This window comes from Bombus pyrosoma, linkage group LG13, assembly GCF_014825855.1.
Source record: "Bombus pyrosoma isolate SC7728 linkage group LG13, ASM1482585v1, whole genome shotgun sequence".
In the NCBI taxonomy this organism is placed as follows: domain Eukaryota; kingdom Metazoa; phylum Arthropoda; class Insecta; order Hymenoptera; family Apidae; genus Bombus; species Bombus pyrosoma.
In genome coordinates this window covers 4,887,868-4,902,080 of record NC_057782.1, presented here as the reverse complement: position 1 = coordinate 4,902,080, position 14,213 = coordinate 4,887,868, and the positions used below count along the sequence as shown (strand labels likewise).

Sequence of the window (14,213 nt, the reverse complement as noted above, 5' to 3'; positions counted from 1 at the left end):
TTGCAAGTTCGTAAAGTTTCGTTATCCCTGACACCGTACAAACTGCCACTTTTCGTACACGTCTTTCCCTCGCGATGTATTTTCAAGAGCTTCAACTCTAATCGAGTCTGCTCCCCAACGTCGTGGAATCGCGCTTATAAAACTTAAATGTACGGCGAGTTCGCCCCAGGACGACTTAAACTTTGACCAGCCAGCCAAATATTAACTCTTTGCACCGCAGGCTAAAGAAGAATTCCGCTCCTCCATCTTGATGAAGAGAAACTTTCCGCCGGAGTCATTGTTAGGATTCCAAATACCATGAGCAATCTTATACATATAAGTTGAAGTTTACGCAAAGTTTCAGTGCAAAAATCTTTTAATCAATGCTTATCGTCGTGAAATAATAAAATCAGTTATTCTACGTGAAATTAGAGATACAGAATAGATCGTGGAACTTAAATTTACATTCTGTGTCTTTTGATCTAGAAAGCAAGTGAAAGTAATAAGTAGATTAGTACTTCAATGCCTCTTCGTAATGAGTTAAGCTTCCTTTAGATCAGTCAAGTCGTTCCAAATTACCTGAACTCAAGCAACTTCTAGGTCATTTGAGTTCAAACGACTTCAAGGTAAATAACTTGTCTAACGAGAGCAAACTTGAAAGCTTGAAACAATATTTCAAACCGAATAAATGACTAATAGAATCCAAGTTACTCAAATTCCAATATCTATACCTATATACCTCCTTCTCTATTCCAAAATTTGATAAACCTTTCTTTTTTAGTTTAAGTAGGCAAATGCTTTGGAAAATAATCAATTAAATATAAATTTTGGTATAAGCGTAAATAACGTTTGATAGTACTATATGTATCAGACTATATCAGAGTGTTACGTATCTCAGAAGAAATTTACGTCTTCTCTAAGATCCCTCTCATCATTGCTATACATTACAGCCTTCATTCGATTTCAATTAAAGACGAAAATTTATATTGTTCGAGCTTAGTTTTTGCTCTAAAAAGGATACGTACGGGCAGACTTAGAAAAGTAAATATCCGACGCAATTGGGTTAATTCCTTTGCAAAATATCTGCTAAAATTCTACGAGAAATCGACACGAGATCACCGAAAACTTCTTAACCGTTGAATTGCTTTTACGATTCCTCGATTCTTTCACAAGCAAACAGCGGGGAATGCATTAAAACCCTTTCGTGGAGAAGCAGCGGAATCGTTTCCAACGAAGATTCTACGCTTGTGAACCAAGCTCTAAAAGCGCATCCTCCTTTTCACGAACGTTTATGGTTGGTAATAGTTGGAAAGTCTCGTACCCCCGGGGCGAAAAGCCTTTTAACCGACGTGTATTTTCCATGCCCTCTTCGATTGCACGATTCCGTTGAGATTTCGCGATTCTGCGAGAGATGATCGCATCTCAAACCTCATACCAACACGATGACATAATTGCATATGATGGATTCGTATAGAAATTGTTATGTGTAACTAGCTGTTTAATGATGTAACATTCAGATGGATTTGCATTGGATTAATTAGCAGTCGGTTATTGATTGCTCTTTTTTTTGCATTAATGAAGATCTCTCGTTAGCAGAGCGAATTATCTGATTTTGAATACTATTCACATTACGATGTTATCAAAATATTATATTATTCGTGAAAATATACGTTCATATATACAAATTGTTGTATACAAATTTTTCAAGTATGTTAGAACTCCATTTATCTGAACTCCATTTATTCGAACGGAATTTTATTTAATCCTCTATCAACTGAGCTTTTGCTGCATGAATCCACTTATCTGAATGTGAGCTCTTACTATGTGAACGAGAAATAATAGGTAGTGAAGAAAATTGGCGAAGTCCTCTTATATGAACTTCCATTATACATATAACTATTCAGATAAATGGAGTTTTCCTGTTAACCGAATATACCTGAATTTTTGTACATTTAATTAAAATGACTTTCATCTAATTTAACGCAAAATTATCTAATTTCGTTATTTTGTGTATTGTTCGCCAAAATAAAATTCTATATGTTGTCGCTAATTCTCAACTAAATAACGATCGGTCAGGTTCAACCGATCGGTTGATATCGCGAACTTTCAATGAGTTAACACACAAGGTAGAGGTAAATTGAATATATCGAGTGTTAGTATCGTTTGATACACTATTTGCACTTTCAGTATACACGAGAAGTTTGACGTTCTGATCACGACGGTTGTACGACTTTGTTGAGACTGAATATGGTGGAATCTCAAACGAACGGTACGACACTCTGATGAAAACTGTCCTAAGATGTAGCTGTTCTCTCCACCAGCAGCTCCGTCTCGTCCGTATATCCTGACTTTCCGTCCGTGGGTTTTCTTTGGTTTACCTGTATCGGAGGTGCATATCCTCTGGTATTGTCAGTTGTTTACCCATGCCCAAACCCATCGGCGCTTTTTAGTCTTAGGTGTTTTTTAGTCTCTTAATGATGACCGCGTCGTAAGGTTTACAGCTCGGGGAGGCAGACACTTCAGACTTTCCCAAAAAAGGGAGATGTGCGAGTCAAACTAACGGTCACTCCAAATCTCGAAAATACGCATCACCCTAGTCACACTATTTTATTATTCTTAATAAATTTTTCCCAATTATTGGAAAGTAAAATTTCATCAATTTCATATTATTATCTTTTATTTCTAAATTTTCTGGAAATCGTAAGAAATTTCCATGAGACGGAAAAGGAGGAGTACTTTTAGATTAGGTGAGTAATATTTTCATGAGTCACTGAATTTTCTTAACGGGTCATTCAAATTACCGCGACGCATAGAAGTACCACCGCGTCTTCCTCGACGAATTCCTTCGCACATGAGGTCATGATCATTCCAATTATTTTCTTCCAGCGAAACGGCTCCTGCATTCGCGTTGTAGTACCGTGACTCACGATCGTTTGTACAGTGCCGCGTTGCGGCAACCAGGAGGTGGATTTTTAATGATCTGCCGTCGATAATTAAGCACGCTTGCCTCTCGTCGCAAAATTCCAATCAACCAGCCTGCACGTTTATCGAGAACAAAGGCTTGAACTCTGCAAGGTGTTACCACGGTTTTCAGCGTGTTATAAACCGCGAGTCGAATTTTTCGATGCCGTTCTTTGCGCAGAAAATTGCACAGATTCCTTTCATTTGGCGCCAAAACGGTTTAAAGTGGCTGTAATTTCTAATTTCAATGGAAGCTCGAGGTGGAAATTAGTGGAAGAACTACGCGAGCACCTTTGGACCGACGCTAATTAACGAATTGAACAAAAACCAGGGCACACGTTACCCTTTCTTGATCTGACTTACCGTAGCTGCTTTATATTTCTCAGCTGATTTTCCTTAAGGGCAGCATCCCTTGGTAGTAAGTAGCAACCATCGAATCCATTATGTGTAAAAATTTTCACGATAGAAAAAAAAAGTATAACATCACACATGAACATTGAAGAAAAAAAAAAATAAGAATTCTGTCATCTTAAAAACTGTGAAAAAAGTTCTTTGACATTTAAAGTATTAATATCACGTTAATAAGAAAATTAGCAGAAAATTCAATTATTAACGATTCGTATACCCAGAACAAATCTTTTCTCAATATTAGAAAATGCAATGTCATACATTTCTCTTTTACAACTCTGTAGTATTTCCTTCTGGACACTCACCTTTTTTTATTAACTTTATTGGTGATCTAAATGTGTTCGACCGTTCGCGGAGAGACGCGATCGCGAAGAAGCGCACCAACGAGAGTCGTAAAATCTCGTTACGGTTTGATAATCGACGCCACGAATTGGTCGATTCCCTATTTCGGTTAGGATAATAGAGGTGGTTGGACTGATGATAACACTTGGTTAACAATTTAAAATGTGCACTTTATTCCAACAACTTTGTAGATATAAATAGTTACGCGTAGTGCGTGTAGATGTATTTTCAGCGAAGTGTAAATAGTGCGGAAAACCATTCAAGAGATGGTGATTGATCTAAGTATGAAAAACCAGTGAAGTTCGGTGACGATGTTGTTGCGGAGGAAAGCTATTGATGGGTGTGTCTAACGCACGGGACCATCGGATTCGTTGATGGCAATTTTGGCCGGGAAAGTGAGGGCAACGGTCATTGCTTCTAATTGGATAAGAAAAAGGCTGGTGGGTAAGGAAGGGTGCTGGTCGCCCCCAAAGCTTGCCCGTGGGTGGCATTGTACATAGGAAAAGCGTTTTCCCATGTTTTCTCGGAATGGACAATGAATCTAAAGAACACTGCAACTAAAAACATACTTTTTTGGTCTCAAGGACCTTAACTATGAAAATGCGAAAATTTATGATAGAACTTTAAGATTATTGAGGGACCGCAATAAAAGTGTTTAGATATCTGGCAGCCATCTTGGACGCGGTATGGGGCCTGGTTTGTATAGAGAGTCACCGGACGTAACAAAGTGATTCGTCATTATTCTTTTCCGATCGCACGACCCGGGAAATATGCTCAACAAAGAAAGCCTTAGGCTTCCTGGTAAGATTTTCCACGGGCCAAGCACCAAGAGACAGCTTAAAACAGTGCAACGATGCAAACGGACAAGCTACCTACAAATTTGTAAAGTACAAATTAAATAATAATAATAAAAAGACCTACTATAACCATTTTAATACTGTACGAATATTGCAATAAATATGAAGTTTGGATCATATGAGTACTACCACTGATTTGATTTACTTTCACAGGATACTTGATGGATATATTTACTGTCTAACGATTCTTGCTAATACTAATATATTATACATATGTTAACGTGCATAATATCAACCATATACCTCCCTGTTTGGACAACTGGTGTCACTAGATTATCTAATGTAGCTAACAAGTTCACTGACACCTTAAATCTTTTTGGCGATTTAGAGGGGCCAAATAATTTACGACAAATAGATGAATATTGCAAATTTTACGATATACAACACAAATTCAAAACTTAAAGTATCTCCCACATTTATTCTAATTTCTTAAAGAAATATCTTTCGAAAAGGGAGTATCTTTGGTACATTTTCTCGTAAAACTAATCGCCTCGAACCATCCGATGCGTCAAAGAATTCAAAAGGACAAGAATACTCGCGGACAGCTTGTCGCATTCCTCTTTGATAATACACTGGAGAAGCAGAGAATTTCTTTTGGGCGCTTCTTTTTCCCAGTGTCAGGTAGAAAAAAGGGGAAAAGGGACACGGAACTTTCGGCGTGACGACGCTCTTCGTGGCATCGTTAGAAAAATCCCTTTCGCCCGTGGGGCGTGTTCGCGGGTGGAAAAGTCTCAAAGAGTTTCTTGCCAATATGAAACGAACGAGACAGCAGAAAAGAGGAGGAGGTACTTGCGGGTACGTCTTACCTCGTTAAGAGAATAATGCCCTTCCGGGGCAACCGAACAACTTCCATCGTAGTAGACTAACGAGAGTCAACGATGCAGACGAGCAAAAAGGAGCACGACCACTCTTAACAAAAGCCAATCAACCCCTTCGAGTTTATTGATGCGACCCTTTGAAGTTAAGAATGCTCAACAATGATTAAGGATTTTGTCAAGGCTTTAGTGAACGACCAATTTACCTGTTTAATTGCTTACTTAAACGGTTCAGATGTTGCAAGAAATCGGGTAACATAAATCAACAAATAATTGTAAAGATATTTATTTTATACTCGGTTCAATATAAATAAATGTACAGGGAAAAACATTACGAGTAAGATTTTGGAAATAAAATAGTGTAACAATGCCTAAAAAATATTGGATCAAAGGAGTTTGACGAAAATTATATTTCGGTTTCGATAAGATACAACATTAATATTGCCAAAATTACCTGCATGTTCTTAACGATTCCAAAAGAAAGAAGACTGAGATACAGTATTTTTGTGGAAAAAAATGGCGATATAAGGCAGGAAACTTTCATACAAACGATATTTATTTTATACGCGCTTCGATGCAGAAATATATATAAAGAAGGATAATGTGAATAAAATTTTGAAGAGATAAAATAGTAGTATATTCGAAATTTATGTTGGAAACATGAAACGTATATGTAGATGCATATAGAAATTCCGATATATCTTGGTATTGAAAAGTACTTTTCTGTGTCCCTACTCGTAACTATGACAATAAACGCGCCGGAGTACATGGGCGACTTTATATGAGAAAATAATGCTTCAGGAGAAAAATTGCTCTGCAGAAAATTTTTATTCTTCACGAATTTATTCACGATCTCATATATACACATTTCCTATGCTGATGTGGTTACTGTGGTTATAAAACTCCTAAAAAGATTCTTTGAAAATTCATGACTCTTCTATCGTCTTAAGATCAACTTTCATATCTTCAATGATTAGAATATTTCATTTGTAGGACTAATTGATAATATTTGACTGCAGGACATGGACATGCTGCAACTGTTCGCCTCGCCGGCGGGACGAGCGTTGCTCACCAGTGACAATCGGCGGAGAGGATCGACGTCGACCTCCTCCTTGTCTCGAGAGTCCTCTTCGAGGCTGAAGAGAGGCAGAAGACCATCGGGTACAGTCAGTGCGCCGACCACACCACCAAGGCAACGGAAATCGAGCGCGGAACTGTACAAAGAAGCTGTCGAGATTCTTGGTCTTACCTGTTCGTTGACCGATAGCTGCCCATGCATCGATTGTCAGGTAAATACACATATGTTTTACATGTTTTTACTATAATAAAATGTGTATCCGTAACGTGAGAAAGTTACGAAATTTACGAATCAAACAATAACAATTATCTCGTATGTGGAGGTCAGAAAATTTTATAGAATTTTTTTTTTAAGAAATCCAACTAATTTTTAGTTTCCACAAATGTGATCATAACGAGATATCATTCTAGTTATAATGATAAAAATTATACTATTTGATTAAAGCATTTATGTCAAGATTACATATATCTCCTAAAGTACATTTAGACGGTAGTAAAATATTTTAACTCTGAACTAATGTTCGTACGTGCTCCATTACAGCGGTCAATTTCAGGATCACTATAACACTCTTTCGTAATAAAAGTGATACTCCAAATTGCTATATAAATTCGACGATATTTTTCCATTGTACATGAATTTATATTTCTTTAACCTTTTCAGGATTAGCTTCTTTCATAGTCATAAAAAAAACGTCTTTTGTATTAATAGTTAATAATAGGAAAATATCCTCTTGTATGGTTTTGTAAAGAAAGTACAATGCACTAAAATTCGAGACCGGTTTCATTGGAAGTAGACACATTTATTGTTTAGTTAGGTAACAATTTATTAAAGTAAAATATATCACGTAATGTAAAAAGTGAAAGGAAAAAATGCAAAAACAGAAATTTCTTTTAATTTGTTATAAGTTATTATTCGTTTTATTCGTTAATATAAAAATTTTTATAATATGATGGTATCTCTTCAGCTACAAAAATTCCAAATAAAAGTTCAGTTTCCTCTAATTCTTTTTACGAAATGGTTGAAATTACAACGCGTAATTGCATCCATTCACGAACTCACTCACGCGACGCGTGCAATTAGCGCGAGTCAGAGAGTATAATCTTGGAAATTAAGAGGATATTGTCTCGATTTTAGAACTAATTGCCTAAAGCCCCCGGTGTACCAATTATAGCCGAGGCGAAGCGGTTTCCATTGATTAGCCATTTTCTCGACCAAACGCGTAAATATTTCTTTGCCCCAGTTTTCCGCTTGCGCGACCGCGATCAGCTGGTGTTCTCGTTTCGGAAAGCCAATGAAAGAAAATGCAACGTGGAAACTTGGCGTCTGAATTTAATTAAAAATTTCATTGCGTATCGGTTAACCTACTACAATTTTCATTCCACCAGAAATTTCGCAAGGTGTGCGAGCTTGTTTATGGAATCTCGGAATAACTAACGAGAGAAATTTCTTCCTCTATTTTTACTCGCGATAGAATATACATATACGGAGACGTTAATGAGACTGTTAGCTTTTTTTTTTAGTTCGCGTATTTCTCAGCTCGTGACAAAGCAAACTGTGTATTTTCGAGCATTTACGGTCAGAGAATTTTCACATTGAGATTGCTTTCCAAGGCCGACGCTGGTTGGCATTGAACTTCCAAGGTTAAATATTTTCTTTTGCGTGCACCTCCGAGGCTAGACCCTTCGACCTTTTAATGGTTAGCTTAACTACACAGCTAAAGCCCTTTCGGTTAGAAAGCTTAATGTCGGAAAGCTCGCCACCTCGAATTACTCGATAACGAAAAGCTTTGAACTTATAGGCTAAAAGTTGAAAAAACTTTGACCTGGGAAATTGAATGTCGCAAAGATCGAACCTCGGAAATTTAACGTCGAAGAGCTTTAGCCTCGGAAATTTAATGGCAAGAAGCTTTGACCTCGGAAGTTCAATACAGTAGAAGATTTATTATTCAAGCATATCCTATCTAAGCGATAATATTTAATGTTTCAGATAATATTTAACAATCCAATAAATTATCATTTTTTATGTGAACAATATGTAATTATCTATATTTTAGATTTGTTAAGTAACATTGTCCAAAAAATTCAGCTATCCTGTTTGTAACTAATTAATGTAAATAATGAAGATCTCGTTGTACCAAAAATTTCTCACCGCCAAAGTTCACCCTTTTCTATTTTTTGTATTTTTTTCTTTTCTTTTGCAAATTACTTTGTCACTTGCAAACACACGTTTTCCAACTAAATTCAAAGAACATAATCCACTAAAAAATATCAACTTTTTTATCATGATGAAACATTATTCGTCTCTTTTCCAGAGTAATTATTTCGACTGCGACGAAGATTTCGGCGATGCGAGAACGGAATTGGCTGCAGGCACGCCCATCCTGCTGGACCACGCTTTGTCACATCCATTGACGTGTTCCATACAGTAGCAGCTGAATATCGCGTTTCGAGTACGACTTTACATCCGCCTGTTCTGCCATCTGACGAAACGGAAATCATCGAGGTGTCGAGGATCCATCGGGAACGCTGAATTCAGAGCAAAGTGGGAACGCGTGTACTTGAACGTGTACAGCGTGTACGTTTAACACCTGTACTTTGATCTCTGAAAACTCTCAAAACGAGAAGATCGCGTGAATTAGAAAATAGAAACGAGTATATAAAGAGCTGAATCTTAAACACTGGTTTTTCGATCATTTCGTTAAATAATTTCGTAAAAGGAAGACGAAAAACTCTCAACGCGCCGAAAATCTGCACCAAGGTCTTGATTCTCATCGATATGCTTCTGAAAATGTTCACGCGTCTTCTTCCAACGTCTGATATTGCGTTCATTAAGTTCTTCGGCGATATAATAGATTGTAATCGATTGTATGTATGTACGTGTACAGGAAACGCTAACGTTATATTATATTATATGGTGAAACGACGTGTTAATAACCCTAAGATTTTGTATGTTTCAATTGCGTTCAATCGTAAAATCGTTAAGAGTTTACTTGCTAGTAACAGACACGAAGTTTCGATCGTACTTAACACAAGCGAAGAGCAGGGGTTTCCGACTTGAAAAACGCGATCTCATGTGATTCATTCGATCATCGTTCTCCTCTCGATGGAACACGATATTAATTATAACGATAATAAAAGAAAAAAAGAAAAAAAAAAAGAAAACGAGACACAACCACCGCGAACGATAAATATATAATTTGTGGACAATACATCGTAACGGAATAAGTCACTGCTCCGATTGTTTCTCCTCTTTTTATATGAAACGAAGAAAAAGATAATAACGCAGGCTTACGTTATTACGTATCTAGGAATATCTATGTACAAAATATGCCCCCTGAATGTACAACAGTTTGCCGGTAATCGCGCCTGGCTGCTAAAAATTGATGGAAACAAATATCGAGATAACAAACAAACATACAAAAAAAAAAAAGAGATAAATCTAAAAAATCGAAATTCATCGTTTCACGTTTTTATTATTAAATATTTCTATATATATTGTCATCGATACCGAATAAAAATATCTTAAATTTCGAGCAAAAATTTCTGTGCGCGCGTGCGGAGGAAAGAGAAATAAAATATATAATAAATGGTATATATCGAAAAAATACAATATGCTCGTCTGGCTCAAATTCGACGAATTTATTTATCGTCGCGAAACGATACACATGCCAAATGATATAAAAAAAAATGCGCCAAATTTCTATATTAATTAGCGATAACGATACTAAAAATAAATAATAATAATTAATATTTAATGAACGATAACCCTAATAATAATACTAATATTAATAATAAATTTCGATCTAGTCGCAAGGTGTAACGTGATTGAGACGTTTATTAGGTACAATTTAAATCGTTTGTCGACGTACGCGATATATGAGGATTATATATATATATGTAATATATAATATATAATATATAAATATATATATATATATATATATTATACACATATACGTGTATACATACATATTATATTTACTACACGTTTTATTATTATACTTATTCGATTAAGTCTAGTAGGGTATATAGGGTTGTTGAACGTTTATGAGCTCGCAAACAAGCAAAACTAAGGAAAAGCTAAAAGATGATTAAAGTAAAAAAAAAATGAAAACCAGAAATAGAAGGAAAAACACTACTAAAGGAAGAAGCGTAACGCGTTGATACTTAGAATTTATATACGTGCAAAGATCGATACGTATGCGTCGAACATATATATCTGTGTGAATAAGATTTCTGAAACCGATGCTTTTCGTTAAGTGTTCCGCGTTTAAGTTATTTAAACACGTCGACTGCCGTTTGCGATTCTCGCCGATGAGAGAGCATCGTTAATTTTAATGACGTTCAGAAGTTTCTTCTTCAAACTTCGCCGTTCAGCTAACAAAATTACGGTTTATTCTGTCTGCCTGTAGTGTCGTAAACGTTATTAAAAAACTCACGTCTATTTCCTACAACGTGACGTGAAACTTTCTGGCGTGTATAACTACGAATAAAATAACGTAAAGAGTGTTTACAATTTCCTGCCAAGGTTTCGTTCGCAATTTTAATTGTAAAGTAAGAAGAAAAGAGGCAAAGTTTTATTTGCGACAGTCGACGTAACACACGAGAATCGTGACTAAGTATAAGCGACGTAACGATAAACGAAGCTAGGCCTGAGTTACGTAAAATCATAGATGGACTGAAAGAAATCAAAAAGAACGAATATACGAAGGAGAGATATTGTAAAAAGGGCTGGACACTTTCTTGAGTGTTTCTTTATAAGAAAAAGAAGAAAGGAAACAAGAACATGTATTTACTTACGTATATCTAAATCCGCGTCAAAGATGAGTGAAACAAGATGAGAGAAAAAATCACGTTTAAGAATGCAAGTGCCAAATTAAAATTTAATCGTGCGACGCTCGTAAGCTTAGTGGTTCGCTATCGAAATCTCTTCTTAACTTATCCGATAGATTACGAGTTAAGGAAAGAAACGACATGATAGGGCTGAATATTCGCAAATTTTACCAAACTTTACAAATCTTTAAGCATGTTAAACGCATCGTGCTTCCTCTTTTAGATAGAAAGGAAGAGGCATGTCGAATCTTTGATAAAACAAAAATAGATTCAATAAAAAGAAGATGATATATTCGACCATTTTATAAGTAATGTGATCTTCCTAAGAGTCGAGTTTAATATAATAGAACTCGCCATGAAAGTTTTATAAAAGGGGAATAGAAAACTTCATAGAAAGATTGCAAGTATCTGAGAATGAGAAAAGTGACGGGAAATACATGACTGATTTGTTACCGACTGAGCTAACGCAGGATATATCAAAATCATATTAACATTGCATTGAAGAAGCATTTGAAATTTACTTCTTTTTCTTTCAGGTATAATTATATTATTACATAAATAATATTCTGTGTATAATTGTTTTTGAGTTAAACATCATACATTCATATGTTATTCTAATTTTGACGCTGCTCATACACCAAAATTTAAAAAAGAACGTATTGCTTATAAAATGACCTGATATACATTAATCGTAAAAATATCTCACTGAACTTGAAACAATTTGATCAAGTTTTATACAGCTCCAGCGACGAGTCCTAAGCTTCTACGTGTTTTATTACGTTACCGTAAACGAGGATGAGCTGAAATGAAAAAGTTTCAGCCACGATTGCTTTCTTTTTACAACGAGACAAGCTGTCGTAGAGATGAAAGCCTGTCACATTTTACTGATCCATGATCCCGCTACGTTTGTGGAGAGCTTTCAACTTTTTTATCGCTGCCATTTTTTCGTCGAATTGTTTCGTGTATTGTTCACGAACGGAAGAAGACTTTTAAAATAGTTTTTCGTTCATAATACGAGTTCATTTTGTCTACTCGAAGAAGATAGTTGTATAGTCACGTTTGTATAATCAGAAATATTATCACGACGTTGTTACGTGTAGATAGAAGGGAATTAAACGATTTTTGATCAACTAGTTACGAACGGAAGAGCGTCGAAGAAATGACAGATTTGTTGTAAGTTTAATTCACAAGTATCGTTACTTGTTAAAGCAGTTAGTAATTCAAAGTTGTTGAGATCTGTTTCACTTTTTTCAAAGTCGTTCTTGTTACTTGAGAAACCTCGCATTTCCGCCTCTCTTCCAGTTGAATTCAAACAGCCAATCGACATTCTAGGTCGTTCGTTTCCCGCGATCGTCGAATTGGTTTTCTCTCATCGACGAAAGTAAAAGAGCAATTAAGCAATCTTTTTCCCAAGGATATTTGAGAGAAATGCGTGAAACCCTTGCAAATGATGTAATCTTAAAAATAAAAAGATGGGGGAAAATAATACGTGGCTTCTAATCGTTTTATAGTAATGTAAGCCGTAATTAAGACGAGAATGATTCTTGCAACACGCAGCGGCGTACTCTTGGATATGACTACTATTAAAATACGATAAAATATAAATCATGCTCATTTTATTTACCACATTCCTTTATTAAATATATAATATAATTTCTTAAGTCTAATACATAGTATAAAATTTGCTTGTAACATACTTATAATTCTGTTATAACACACTGGATAGATCTATGAATCTCATTAGTTGCAATTTTACTTTTAACAAATATCTTTAAAAGATACACAATTTTTGACACCATTAGCTGTTGTACCATCGGTTGTTATAGATGCAATTTCCTATGCCAGCAGATAGTAACATATTTTAAACTTACAAATGATGATATCATCGACCGACGAGATAAACGCAGGAGGTACAAAAATAGAATAACGCTTGGCGTCGCTTAAGATTTATGTCGTATGGCGGACCGTCTATGCTTCTAAAGTTCTCGAGGACGAGTAGATTCGGGCATACGTTAATCGGTTGTATTGTACTTTCCGCGGGATTGGACAAGAAGCGAAATCGCATTAATTTCTGAGGCAACGTTTGTCTCTAGAGATTCTACCTTCTCTATAATAAGCATGACGATACTTATATTCAAAAACTTCGTATTATATACCATCGTATTATATTAGTATATCTCGTAGCATATAAGATTTCTAAGAATTGATAACGCAATGGAAATAGTAACGCACGAGAGATTTCGCAATGAAGAAATGAGGACGCAAGACCCATTGATACAGGCCCTTTCATATCCTATTTATTACTGTAAAGGAGAGGCTGGCTTACATAGAGATGCAATTTTCTCTTTGATGGCTACTGATATCAGAGGTGACAACAGGATTCGCGTTCATATACCTGAATCTTGGGTATCAAATACGGAGAAGCGGTAGATACAAAGGTTCTTAGTAATAATGTCGGTAAAACAGCAAGACGTCGGTAGGTCATAAATGTCACGTCCATTCTATAGCATATCGGTGATTTTTTTGGCAGGATGGTATTTTAGAACCTGGAATACAAAGTCCGGTCTTTTATTCGCGTGTATCCTATCCTTAGTCAATAATGAATAGTTTTTAGTAGAACTTTACAGACTAGAAAATGTTACCCTTTCATATTAAAGTAGGAATCTGTAATTCAAATAGTTTCCTGTTGAGCCGACGTTCAAGAAGGAATCTTCCTTTCTGAACGATGACGCAGAGTGTTCTTATATCAATGTGCAATTTGTAAGAGTCGCATTACATTTAATCCCTAAACTTAAAGTATATTATGGTCTCTTCTCTCATACTACTTAATAATAGCACAAAATTAACTCGTATATACAATGCCAATTTTTACTCTAAAATTCATCATGAATATCCTATTCTATTATATGTCTATCATTTTACAAAAATGTAATTACCTACA

At 35.7% G+C, this 14,213-nt stretch overlaps 1 protein-coding gene across 3 annotated transcripts in view; it reads left to right on the top strand.

Moving 5' to 3' along the window:
• Window positions 1–12,871, top strand: part of LOC122574151 — a 141,279-nt gene extending 128,408 nt beyond the window's left edge. For all 3 annotated transcript variants that reach the window (XM_043741377.1, XM_043741378.1, XM_043741379.1), the window contains 2 exons: window positions 6,382–6,651; window positions 8,752–12,871. In XM_043741377.1, coding sequence (XP_043597312.1) covers window positions 6,382–6,651; window positions 8,752–8,868 — 387 coding nt within the window. In that variant the 3' untranslated portion in view covers window positions 8,869–12,871. The remainder of the gene's footprint in view (window positions 1–6,381; window positions 6,652–8,751) is intronic.
• Window positions 12,872–14,213: the final 1,342 nt, after the last annotated feature.